This window comes from Amphiprion ocellaris, chromosome 15 (genome assembly GCF_022539595.1).
Source record: "Amphiprion ocellaris isolate individual 3 ecotype Okinawa chromosome 15, ASM2253959v1, whole genome shotgun sequence".
Taxonomy (NCBI): Eukaryota; Metazoa; Chordata; class Actinopteri; family Pomacentridae; genus Amphiprion; species Amphiprion ocellaris.
Window position 1 is genome coordinate 570,035 of NC_072780.1, and position 13,283 is coordinate 583,317.

Genomic DNA, 13,283 nt, shown 5'->3' on the forward strand with positions numbered 1-13,283 from the left:
TCATCGCGTCTTAAAAAACAGAGAAACGTTCATCCTGGCCGTGTATTCTTCTTCCCATCTAGAAACACACACAAAGCACAAGTTTTACATGGAGACGGACACAAAAACAAAACAAAAACTGAGCTGTTTGAAGCAAAAGAAGCAATCGAGGTGATCACAGAACATTCACAGAACATCAAACAGGCCCTCTGAACCTCTAAACCTCACTGAGTATGTTCTATCAAGAAAACATAAAACACCGACATGACACCATTCATCAGACAGAAACAGAGATAATGTAGGATTTTCCATCTGCAAAATGAACCAAATCTCAATCTTAAAACGTGATAATTCATCAAAATCACTGTATTCTGCTTCTAAACATTTATCAATAACAAAAAAAGATTCTGTAAGTGGTGGATTTGTAATAGGATCGCAATCATGTGATCGTCACTAACCTCAAAAACATCAGTAAAACTTTAGAATGCAGTGAAAAATGAGCCCACGGTGAAGAAAAAAGCTTTTACGGTGAACAGAGAAGCCAGGAACTCCCCTCCACAGGTAGGTCGGGTATACTTAGCTCTAGATTTTAACCTATAATGGTTTTCTGTGTCATGTAGGGAATGCTTAGTCCTGCTTTACAGAGACATAAAGCTGACTAGAGATGAACAGATCTCCTTAGATGGACCTGGAGCTTTTCCTCTGACCCCTATTCTTGGATTCTTACATAACATGCTGAGCAGCTTCAAACACACTCCACTGTTACCTCCAAACTAAAAAGCTTCAGCAAACTGATAGCATTCATAAGGTGAGTTTGTTTGTACTCAGCCTCACGCTCAGAGACCTTAAATCCAGACAGGAACCTTTTCAAATAGGTTTTAGTGTCTTAACCTTAACTAGACCTTAAAGTGTATGAGATCGTAGAAAGAGCAGAAAGAAGTTGGACTCTGAAAGCAACAAAAACCCTTCAGGTGTTTCTCCAAAGTCACTCTTCTGAAACACATGAATGAATGAGTTGTATACCGGATAAGTATAGGACGTGACATTTTGAAAACACCATAGTGTATGCAAACGTACGATTGGTTTTCAAGGATTTTCGTGGTTAAGCGCCCTCGCCTCAAGTTTTTGATACACTGCACCTCTGGAAATACAGCCAGGACAACAAGGCCGCATCCCTCTACGTAAAACTGCCTTTGGACAATCATCTTTTTCCTACAAAGCAAAAACGGAATGGAATGAGCTCCCCACTGAACTAAAGCCAGTAACTGATTTTAAAGACTTTTCTATAGAGACAAAAAAAAATGCCAAACCTGTCAGCTTTGACAGTCTTGAAATGATTTTTTTGAACCATGTAAATGTGAGAATGTGAGATCCTTTCTTAAAGAAAATGTAATATTTTGCTTTTCTGCCTTTACTTGTGTCTCTCTTGCCTGTTCCAGGGACTGCAGATGGAAACTAGCGAGCATGCTATAATCTGGTCCGCAGCATCTTTTCATTGTGTTTGATGTTCTTCTGTACATGGTCCCTGTCAAATAAACTCATTTTTAAAAAAAGTGTGTTTCTACCTGAAGTCTAAAAACACACAAACAGGCTGCAGCCAATAACACAAGACAAGTGCTGTCAAACTGTACTTGTTCGTAGCCAGGCTACAATGCAGACAGGTGGTAAACATGTACACAACTATTGTAGAAGGAACTGACAACCGGAGGAAGACGGAGACGCAAACAGCACTTAAATATGCACAAATACAAATGGACACAATCATCTAGTAAGTATAAGTGGAACTGTTTTAGGCATGGTCAGTTATTCAGCATTTTCTGGATGAACCCCAAGCAGTTCTACAGTTAGTTCGGCATCTGTCCACTGACTGCTGCCTGAATGTTAGGACGCTTCCCATAAACACAGCAATAAAAGCTTGTGGAATTCATTGCTCACTCACTCACTCACTCACTCACCCAGGCAGGTACATTTTTGTAAACTTAGAGAGCTATTCTACAGCTGTCATTTTTTATGCTAAGCTACATTTATCACCTGGGTTTAAATCTACACTCTTGCAACACACTAAATTGAGAGAAATGAGGAAACGCTGTTCAAAAATGTTGAAATACTCTTTTAAAAATGCTGCAGCCAACTTAAAGTCTGAACAAAAAGAAGAGTGTATGAATTTAATGTGTCTTGAAAAAAATCCAACTCTAACAAATTGAATAAAAACCATCCAAGTCCATATGTTGCAAGAGCTTTCACCACTTTCCACTTTTTACAATCTCGTCGCACCCCAAACGAGTCCATTTTATGTTACGTTTTTTGAACGGTGACTTAAAGCGTGAGCTAAAACCAACAGTATGCAACACATTAACACCAATCCCACACCACAGCATCTTCAGTGCTACAGATAACCATGTAGCACCTCTACCAAACAATCTGGGTGTCCTCTTGGTGTCTTTCTATACAAGGTGACGCCTTCTCTCACTGTATCCAACCCTAACACACAAACACTCTGTATGAGTCACTGCAGCCTCCCACAAGTGACACTACTGGAAAAATGAGAGCCCACATTTACTGCTCTCTATTAATAGTGGAGGGAACATTTAACGCCTGTGGAGACAACACAACAGTACGTGTTGATGTATTCTGTGGCCAAAAGCAGGCAGACTAACCTTTGGTGTGAGGCCGTCTGTCATGTTTTACCCTTTAGTTTCACTGAAAGCACTGACATTTTGTAAACCTGTGCACTTTATGGCACTTCTTCCTGTCCCAACATGATAACACTGAGGACTGTCACAGCTCTCACATCATTATTTGCTATTATTTGAGCAGGTTTGATTATTTTGCCGACTTACTGTAATCGTTACTGCTCACCGAAGTAAAAACAGCTACAGAAATGTCATGTTTCGGTCAATATTTTCAAGTTGTTTTGCAACCCTTCTTGTGCTAAAGTTTAATGATACTAGCTGTTTATCTTGAGGCTTTTAACTTCTATTATCCACCTGTTTTAATGTACTATTATTTACATATTGTTATGGCCACAGGTATCTGTGTGCCGTCTGGTTTCTGGGGTGCTTTTCTGTTAGGCCTTTGTGTGGGGAGATTGCTTGTGTGGCTTCAGCTGTGGCTGGTTTCAGAGTCTCTCCAGAACCCCAGCTGCCAGTCGTTCCAACTAATGAGTCAGGAGTAGAAGACCTGCACCGCAGCCCTGTTCTCCCCGCCTCCCGACCTTCCTGATTGGGCCACCCTCCAGCTCCCCTCCACCTCTAACCAATCGAACACAGCCATAGCCACACCTGCAGACTATATACCTGCAACCATGCGCTTAGTCTGGGCGGCTGACATCTGTGACCAGTCCACCCTGGTGCCTCTGTGAGTAATTTCTTGTTTCTATTTCTGTGATGTCTTTTGGTCTGTAGGTACTTGTGGCGGGTTCTACAGACACTTCAAGCTCCTGTTGGCGGCTGCTGCTTTAGTGTGGAACCTCCAGGTAGCAGTCCGCCAACTTAGTCAAGGAGCTGTTTTGTATTTAGAGTCTTCGCCAGATGAAACTAATCAGCTAGCCAGACTGCAAGATTGTCTTAAGGACATAAAGACCTGGATGACCTATAATTTCTTACCACTAAATTCAGACAAGACTGAAGTCATTGTATTTGGCCCCAAACATCTTAGAAAATTGCTTTCAAACCATATAGTTACTCTGGATGGCATTACATTGGCCTTCAGTACTACTGTGAGGAACCTCGGAGTTGTCTTTGACCAGGACATGTCCTTTACCTTAAATCTGTAGGACTTACTTTTTCCACCTGAGAAATATTGTGAAAATCGGGAACATCCTGTCTCAGAGTGAAGCAGAAAAACTAGTCCATGCATGTGTTGCTTCTAGGCTTGACTACTGTAATTCCTTATTATCAGGATGTCCCAATAGCTCTCTGAAACACCTACAGCTGATCCAAAATGCTGCAGCCAGAGTACTGACGGGAGTTAGCAAGAGAGATCATATTTATCCTATATTGGTTTCTCTTTATTGGCTTCCTGTTAAATCTAGAATAGAATTCAAAATCCTTCTTCTAACATATAAAGCTCTTAACAACCAATCTCCATCATATCTTAAAGACCTGATAGTACCATATTATCCTAGCAGAACACTTCACTCTCAGACTGCCGGCTTACTTGTTGTTCCTAGAATCTCTAAAAGTAGAATGTGAGGCAGAGCCTTCAGTTATCAGCTCCTCTCCTGTGGAACCAGCTCCCAGTTTGGGTTCTGGAGGTGGACATCCTCTCTATTTTTAAGACCAGGCTTAAAACCTTCCTTTTTGACAATTCTTATAGTTAGGGCTGACTGGGTGACCCTGACGGGGTGAGCTGGTGTTTTCATTTGCAAAACTGACTTCCCCTCTTGACGTCCCTTAGTTCTGCCCCTAGTTATGCTGCTATAGGTCTGCTGGGGAACCTCTCTGGATGCACTGAGCCCTTCTCTAACTACCTTTGTATTGTGTGTGTGTGTGTGTGTGTGTGTGTGTGTGGTGTGTGTGTGTGTGTGTGGTGTGTTGTGTGTGTGTGTGTGTGTGTGTGTGTGTGTGGTGTGTGTGTGTGTGTGTGTGTGTGTGTGTGTGTGTGTGTGTTGTGTGTGTGGTGTGTGTGTGTGTGTGTGTGTGTGTGTGTGTGTGTGTGTGTGTGTGTGTGTGTGTGTGTGTGTGTGTGTGTGTGTGTGTGTGTGTGTGTGTGTGTGTGTGTGTGTGTGTGTGTGTGTGTGTGTGTGTGTGTGTGTGTCATTATTGCACCGCAATCACTGTTTCTCCCTGTGTCCTTTCTCCAAGTGTCCCTGATCCCAGAGCTGGATGCTTCAGATCTGTGGTGGTTCTCCCACCAACTGGCCTAATCTCCATCTGTGGGATGCTGCTGCTGACCTTCCTCCAGCCCACTGCTTCCAGCTGCCCATTTCCATCAATCTACTCTGCATCACCCTCACTATACTTGATTTGCTCATCTACATATTTTTGAATTTACCACCAGCTATATATGTAGTATATTTAATGCCAGAGCCATACACCATAGCAGTAAACTATAATCAGTTTCCATGTTAATTGTACTTTCCATGTATCATCTGTCTTATCATGCATGTATTAAACTGTGTGTTTTATGGTCCTTGTGTCCCCCCCCACCTCTCTACCTCTATCTCTCTATCTCTATCCCTCTGTCTCTACCTCTCTACCTCTTCTGTCCCTCTCAACCCGTCCAGCCAGCAGCAGATGGGTTCCCCCACATTAGATCCGGGTTCTGCTCGAGGTTTTTTTTCCCTGTTAAAAGGGTGTTTTCCTGCCACTGTCTCCTTAGGGCTGCTCTGGGGGTTCAAGCATATGGGTTCTGTAAAGCGTCTCGAGACAATTTGACTTTAATTGGCGCTATTTGAATTGAATTGAATTTGGGAACTGTGTAATCGGTATGTGAGTGTGAGGCACCACATTTTAGTTCGTTTTTGCACTCTGTGTATTAGTTTTTGTTACTTGTGGTGGCTGTTGTTCCTGTATTTAAGTTTGGCTAAGGAGTTCAGTTGTTTTGTTTGTGTTTAGCTTAGTTACAAACTCTGTTAGCCTTCGTTCTGTTATATTTTGTTTTTTGATTTGACAACATCCACCAATTGTGTGTTTGTTGTTATCACTTTTATGTTCCATTTGCCACTAAGCAATAAATCCTTTCACCTGAACCAATAACATTCTGGTTATTTTGTTGCATCCAGCCAACTCCTAGAGGTTGGATCGCAACACATATTTATATATCATTTATAATTTTATCATCAATTCAAGCTGCACAATTATGACCAAAATAGTCACCAGTGTTTTGATCTGTGTGAATGTGGACATTCTGATTATTTATCACCACTGATGATTTATTTTAGGAACAAAATAATTTTCCTACACTTTCACATTTTAAAAAAATCAAGTTTTCAGTCCCCTGTCATGCTACACTCCTATCTATGCACAAACATTTAAAGCAAAAATAGACTTAGAGCATTTCCTATTGGCTAAATATGAGTAAAACTTTACCCAAAACTACTCACTTACTGAGAGGGAGACATGGGGGGAGACAGGGAGACAGAGAGGGAGACACAGAGAGGAGAGACAAAGAGAATAGCCAGAGGGGAAGACATAGAGGGAGACAGAAAGGGATGCAGAGAGTGAGACAGAGGAGGCGAGAGAAGGGGAGACAGAGAGGAGGAGAGAAAGTGAGACAGAGGGGGAAATGGGTGGGAGACATGGAGGAGACAGAGAGGGAGAGATGGAGACAGAGGGGGAGGCAGAAAGGGAGGCAGAGAGGGGAGACAGAGTGACATCACTGCTGGCAGTCACAGGCCTTTGCTGCATTGCAGGTGCTGAGAGAAAACCATCAGGGAGGAGGAGGAAGAGGAGGAAGAGGAGGAAGAGGAACAGGAGGAGGAAGAGGAGGAACAGGAGGAGGAGGAAGAGGAGGAACAGGAGGAGGAGGAGGAGGAGGAACAGGAGGAGGAAGAGGAGGAACAGAAGGAAGAGGAGGAGGAAGAGGAACAGGAGGAGGAAGAGGAACAGGAGGAGGAGGAGGAGGAAGAGGAGGAGGAGGAACAGGAGGAGGAGGAGGAACAGGAGGAGGAGGAGGAACAGGAGGAGGAGGAGGAGGAACAGGAGGAGGAGGAACAGGAGGAGGAGGAGGAGGAACAGGAGGAGGAAGAGGAGGAACAGGAGGAAGAGGAGGAGGAAGAGGAACAGGAGGAGGAAGAGGAACAGGAGGAGGAGGAGGAGGAAGAGGAACAGGAGGAGGAGGAGGAGGAACAGGAGGAGGAGGAGGAGGAAGAGGAACAGGAGGAGGAGGAGGAGGAACAGGAGGAGGAGGAGGAGGAACAGGAGGAGGAAGAGGAGGAAGAAGAACAGGAGGAGGAAGAGGAACAGGAGGAGGAGGAGGAGGAAGAGGAACAGGAGGAGGAGGAGGAACAGGAGGAGGAGGAGGAGGAACAGGAGGAGGAAGAGGAGGAACAGGAGGAAGAGGAGGAGGACTAATGAGAGAGAGAAAAACAGCAGCTCATGTCCAGCTCTCCTCTCTGCAGACAAACATTTAATCCACGTTTCCAGAAAACTGTCACGCAAACTGGAAGCAAATTTTTTGACATGTCACAAAAAGAACCTCAGAATCAGGTTTGTTTCCTTTAACTGACGGTGGTTATCAGCTTTGTTAACTCAGGGCATCATTCTCTGATAATCATGTGGGTTAAAATATGTATTATACTGCTCAGAGCACTCGCAATGCTTCCACTGGTTTCTAACCTGACAGAGCTCTGAAACTTCCTTCATTTAAACACCAAGAAGTGCAGGTTTAACTCTCACATAATGAAGGATACATAGAGATAACTTCAGTTCTTCAAGTTGTTGAGAAACATGGAGGTATGAGATCCCAGAATCAGCCCCAAGGGTGAGACTCTGGCAGAATAACAGCTAAATAAGGGGACACTGTGATATTATAACCTGTGATTTATAAATAAATTATGCCATAACCCAATGAATGTGTTAAAGCTAACTCAAATACCTATTCTTATCATCTTTGTTTAAGAAGTAACTAAGTCAGAACAGCAACTCACTGTGAAAAGTGATGTTTTTGGTTACCAGGGAAACTGATGTTTTTGATAGATTTTACAGATATGAGGAACTGATGCTTTATGAAATGGAAATGCTTTTAAGAGTTTTGATTACTATGAAACTGAGATGTTTTAGAAAGAGTTTGGATTACGATTAAACTAAGATATTTTTAACCTGGTAATGAGGGGAGATACGTGAAAGTCGTGAGGGCAATCAGGTAGCCCAGGACGACTTCGCGGAGTAGTCGAAACTAGTCTGCCCTCATCCTGACTCTATGCGCTACGAGCGGCTTTGAGGATGCAGGCGACTCGAGACGACAAAGACGGACAAATTGGATAAAATGAACAACGATCAGGAGTCGGATTCCCTACAGTTGGAGAAAGAAGTCTCCCCTCCGCCGGCTCACGAGGCAGCGGTGGAGACAGCGGCGGAGAATGGAGGAGGAAGTGAAAGCGCAGCTGCATCCCAGTCACTGAGGATTCCGCCCGGGGTATTACCTGAGCAGAAATTCCAGGTGATTATCCGTGGGGATGGGTGGAATTCTTGGCACCCGGTTGTGCGGAAGTTAGTGGAGGCAGCATTCCCCAAAGAGGAGAGAGGTGGAGTGAAGCAGGACGGACGGTATGCTGTGTATGACCACCTGAACAAAGTTTGGATTATAATATTAGACAGTCCTACTGAAGTAAAAACAGAGCAAGATGCCAGAGTATGGCTGATGTGGTGGGGTGACTTCTTAGAGAAGACCAAAGAGGGCACCTTAAAGGGGCGGATAGTGTCAATAATTAGCCCCTCTGTGAAATATGATCCTGTGGTGAAGACATTGGCAAGAGAAACCGGGGTGCAACAGGTTTTAGTGGCTCCCTCAAAGGCGGAAGCCATGTCGGTGTATAAGGACCATGGACAGTTCCTGGCCCCATTAAATGTGTACCGCGACAGGATTATTGAGGAGAGTGAAGAAACCGCGAGTGTACGCACTGACCCTGAGGCGATATCACATGAAGAAAATGACAGTCATGACCAGGCTGCATCGCAGGAGGAGATCTCGGATGCAGATGGGGAAGTAGAGCCAAAAATAGACCGACACAGTCCTGCCACGGGCGTGTGGCTGGAGAGGATTGTGGCTGCTAATAAGTCTGTGATTGAAGCACTGAAGGAGTTCACCCGTTCCTGTGGGAATGTGACCACAGAAGAGGAGCAGGCACATGGGAAAAAAGCGGAACAGAAAGATGGGGTCAGGACACTTAGGCGTGATTGGCCAGCTAGGCCCAGCCTGAGGCTGAGGCATGCATCTACACGAAGGAACGAACCAGCGGGGGGCAACGTGACCTGGGGGGTGGGAGGGGCAAGAGGTTGGGATCGCGGGGCGTCAGCACCCTCTGGCATCATAAGGACCCCTCCTTCTTCCAGCCCGGGGTTTTCTGAGTGGGGAGCTCAAGCTCAACCGGCTCCAGTTGTGCAGAGACTGCAGTGGCAGCAGGCTGGCGCTTTGGGAGACTGAGCCAGAAAGTGAGAGTATAAGAAGCAGAGCACCCGGCCGGAGCCTCCAGAACGGCAGCAGAGGATCCAGCAGAGCCTGAGGAGGACAACATGGCCGAGCACAGTGAGATCAGCGAGGAGGACACTGCTGACTCCATGGAATATACTACGCCAAGTAGGGTGAAAGTACTGACACTGGGCTCCAGAAAAGGGGCGAAGAAGGATGTACAGGTTGTTTCACTGCTGGATGTATCCAAGAGAAAAGCAGTGAAGCAGAAACCTGCATTCAAAGAGTGGATTAAAAAGTCACTACCGAAGGTAGGAGGGGTTCTAAGGACCCCGGGACAGACTTTTTAGATGATCGTGGATTATGATCCAGCAGGGAGGATGACCACACTCCCGTGTTGCTGCATTATGTGCTGTGGTTGAAACCAGGTAGAATAAGGAGCTGTCTGAGTATCAGAGAGCTGTACCTGGGCAACCATGATGGACTGGGAGACCTTTTTTGAAGGTTCCTAACTGAAGGATTTATCTGGACTGCCCAAGAAGGGATTTTGGAATATCATTACAACAGCTGTGGGTTCAATTCAATTTTATTTATCTTGCGCCAATTACAGTCAAATTGTCTCGAGACGCTTTACGGAACCCATATGCCTGAACACCCAGAGCAGCCCTAAGGAGAACAGTGGCAGGAAAACACCCTTTTAACAGGGAAATGCTCAAAGCGTTTCGTTTTGATTCATTTTTCCCAGTGATAAATAAATAAATGAAAGATTTTTGGCATTATAGCATCACAGTTATATTCCTGGTAGCTCAGAGAAGGCTTTGAAAAAACACTTTGACCTTCATGTTTGGAGGCAGGCAGCTGACGTAGCGTTCACTTGTTGTCATGGTTACAGTGACGCTGTGCCGCTATCTGGCAATAATACAGAAATCTTTAACAAATCCGTGGATCCAGACTATAAGCCGCATCACTGCTAAAATCTAATCACTTGGTCCTTGTGTCATTTCTGACCTTCCCTGAAAATTTCATCCAAATCCATTTTGAAGTAATGTTGCCAACAGACAGACGGACAAACAGACAACTGGAGCGTTCCTTGGCGGAGCTATGATTCAAACTGGTGCCGACAAAAAACGACAAAGGAGACGACGGGACAAAAACACCTCCACAACCAGCACAATGCCACTGAAGAAACTACTGAATCGTTTTCCATCTCCACGTCCCTCTAATAGCTTTCAAACATGTAAAAACTTAATGGAACTTTTAGTGCAGCTATAAAACCGGAACGATAAGCAGTTTGTGAACGTGCAGCTCAGACAACGAGTCTCTGCTGCTCAGTTTAACATCCTCCTGAAATCAATGTGACTGAAGGTTTGTCTTGCAGAAGCATCTTGTGTCAGCAGGACGAAGCACAAAGTGTTGAGGTCGGTGCTTTTAAACATCACACAGCAGTAGAAAAAAAAAACACGGAGAAACACATTAATGAAAACACACACAGGCTGCAGGCTGGGCCAACTAGTCACTGGGCTAAAAAATACGCTTAAATCTGATCTCTTCTGTATGTGTCATGCACCAAAATCCACCAAACAGCAACATGAACGCTGCAAATCAGCAGACGCTAAGGCATCGCACAAGATCCTGCAGGAAAACGACAACAAAATGCAACAAAGAATTCAAATCCTGCATGATTCTGGTGTCACGTTTGTTTAAGGAAGCTGTAACTCTGCAACGCTTTAAATGAAAGATTTGTCACATATGTCACATTTGAAGTGAGTTTTGCTTTATTTTAGAAAACACTGTAAGAAATTATGGCTCATAAGTGATGCGAATATCTAAGATGTGCAGGAATGTGTAAATTATTCACAGAAGACAAGTTTTTCTTATTTTACATTTTAGATGAGGCCTCCAATCCTCAATGTACTCGAAGTTTAAATAAAGGTGAATAAATGAATAAACATAGGAGACATGAATAGAATTGATTTTATATCCTGAATGGATTAAATATCAGCTCCTAACTGCAGCAACAGCCTGGAAAACCCATTCTAACCTTTTATATCCATTCCCTGCTGTATTTTTTGATGTGTTTTTGAATGGAGTTTTTAATATGCAGGATCACTGTCTTATTGGCTTTCAATCAGTGTGTTGACACGGTTTTCATTTAAGATTTTTATTTATTATGGTTTTAAAAACAGATTTTGATCCATGTATTTATACACTTTTGACTAATTTATTTATCTTTTGTCACTTTTTTAAAATTAGATTGTTCGATTTTCTTTATTTTTATTACTACAATTTTAAAATGATTTTAATCCCATTTTTATATCTATACATTTTGACTCGTTTATCTTTCATCCCTTTTTGAATTAGATTATCAGATTTTACTAGATTTTATAAAAATTTAAGATCACTACAACTTTGAAAACAGATTTTCACCCATTTAATTGTACATTTTGACTATTTAGATTATATCACTTTAAAACAATTGGGGCATTGTTTTTTTTAACTGCCGTTTTGTTCCTTGTGTTCTTCATGTACTTCCTTTGATTTGAAAAATGCTACACAAATAAAACTGGATTGATTGATTGAATGATTTAAGAAATTAACAAAGTTTGCTGCATTGAATTTAACTGTTTTAATCTTAATTTTATCCACAACCACCCAGCACCAAGCTACAACCTGTCCAAACACCCTAATAAACACAAGTTCATCCAAAAACCTGCTCTCTAGTGACAGAAAACTCCCTCCACCTGAAACCTTTCAATGAGCATCAGGATCATATTTTAACCCACTGACAGACTGTGAAGTCCTCACCTCCTCTTGTACTCGTCCCTCTCTCTCTTCACCTTGGCCAGCACGTTGTACAGCGCCCTGATCTCCGGTGTGATGGTGTCGATCTGGACTCCGACGCCGTCCGGGTGCGTCCAGGACACTCCGGGTCCCGTGACGCACGACTCCCTGCCGGTGCCGAACCTCCGGGTGTGGTTGAAGGACCAGATGGTTCCGGGGAGGAAGCGCGGAGGAGGAGGCCCATTGCTGGTGCGGGTTCCGGTGTGAGCGGAGAGCTTCTCGTTGATGTTGCTGATGGTTCTGGTCGGGTCGCTGGGACTCAGAACCGGGCTGGTGGTGAGGTTGGAGTTGGAGTCCGTGTTCAGGTTGTTCCCCAGCAGGTATTTGTTGTGGAACAGAGGAGGAGGGTTGAGGGTGGGAGAGAGGAGGCCGCCGGTCAGGTAGGCCGGGTTGTTGGCGTTATGGAGCGGCATGTAGCCCGGTCTGGGCGAGATCGGACCGATGAATCCGGTCTGGACCCCCATGTCTTTGGTCACCGGCTTCTGGTGTGGATCTCCTCCGCTGTTGTCCTCCAGGGCCTGCTGCAGCTGCTTCTCCAGCACCTTGTTCCTGCGCTCCAGTTCGTGCACTTTGGCCAGGAAGCAGCGGAAGCGCAGGTTCAGGGTCTTCAGCACGTTGATGTTGGATCCCAGGTCGTTGCGCAGCGCCGTGGCGGCCGGTGGGACCCGGTGCAGGGAGCTGCTCAGGTGCAGGTAGGCGAGGCCGGACGACGGCAGCGCGCCCAGATCCAACCCGAACAAACCATCCGGCCCGAAGCCGCCGTGCTCCCCCAGGAAGTATCCCGGCTCCGGGATGGCGGAGTCGGCTTGGCCCGTCATCTGGTGGTGATGCTGCTGCGGAGCCAGGAGGCCGCTCTCCCCCAGGACCGGATTCATGCTCGAATAGGAAAATCTGAAGTGCTCGAAATCCGGCATGAACCCAGACTTCCGTAGATTCAGCTCTGCAGGTAATTCCGAGTAAAATCTGCTAGTTATCCGCAGCAGGAATGAGGCCCAGCAGCCCGGTTTGGATGTTTATTCCTGATGATCCCCTTTACAGAGAGGAGCTGAGGGCAAAGAAGAGCAGACGATGCGTTTTAGAAAGGAGGCTTTTAGGGCCTAAAAACAGACCAGAATGACAGGATTCAAACACAGCGCTGCAGTAAACCTTTGTGGACATATGATACAAACAAACAAATAAGGTGCCTCTAAATCTGCCACTGGAGCCTGTATCAAAATGAGATTGCTGAGTTCACTTTTACGCAGGACTCGTTTAGAGGGGAGACACGGACAAACACAAGAGACAAAATAATAAATAAAACAAAACTAAAAATAATTCAGATCTACCGTCGGTCGGTCACGTGATCTACGTAGACGTCCCCCACTGCTCTGAGGGGTCCAGATGTTCCCTGT

At 44.8% G+C, this 13,283-nt stretch overlaps 1 protein-coding gene across 1 annotated transcript; it reads right to left on the reverse strand.

Annotated features, from left to right (window-relative positions):
* LOC111585178 (non-homologous end joining factor IFFO1-like) lies at positions 1–13,069 on the reverse strand. Its single transcript, XM_055018056.1, has 2 exons — positions 11,857–13,069; positions 1–58 (listed from the first exon to the last, which is right to left on the reverse strand). Exons 1-2 carry the CDS (start codon positions 12,804–12,806, stop codon positions 1–3), a joined length of 1,008 nt encoding a protein of 335 aa, XP_054874031.1. The 5' UTR covers positions 12,807–13,069.
* Between the last annotated feature and the right edge of the window lie 214 nt (positions 13,070–13,283).

Bases quoted from the DNA above. Each gene is read 5' to 3' on its own strand.
- LOC111585178 (XM_055018056.1), bottom strand. From the start codon at position 12,806: ATGCCGGATTTCGAGCACTTCAGATTTTCCTATTCGAGCATGAATCCG. The intron at 59-11,856 runs GTGAGGACTTCA...GTGTGTTTCTAG, and splicing joins AGGGACGAGTACAAGAGGAG to ATGGGAAGAAGAATACACGG.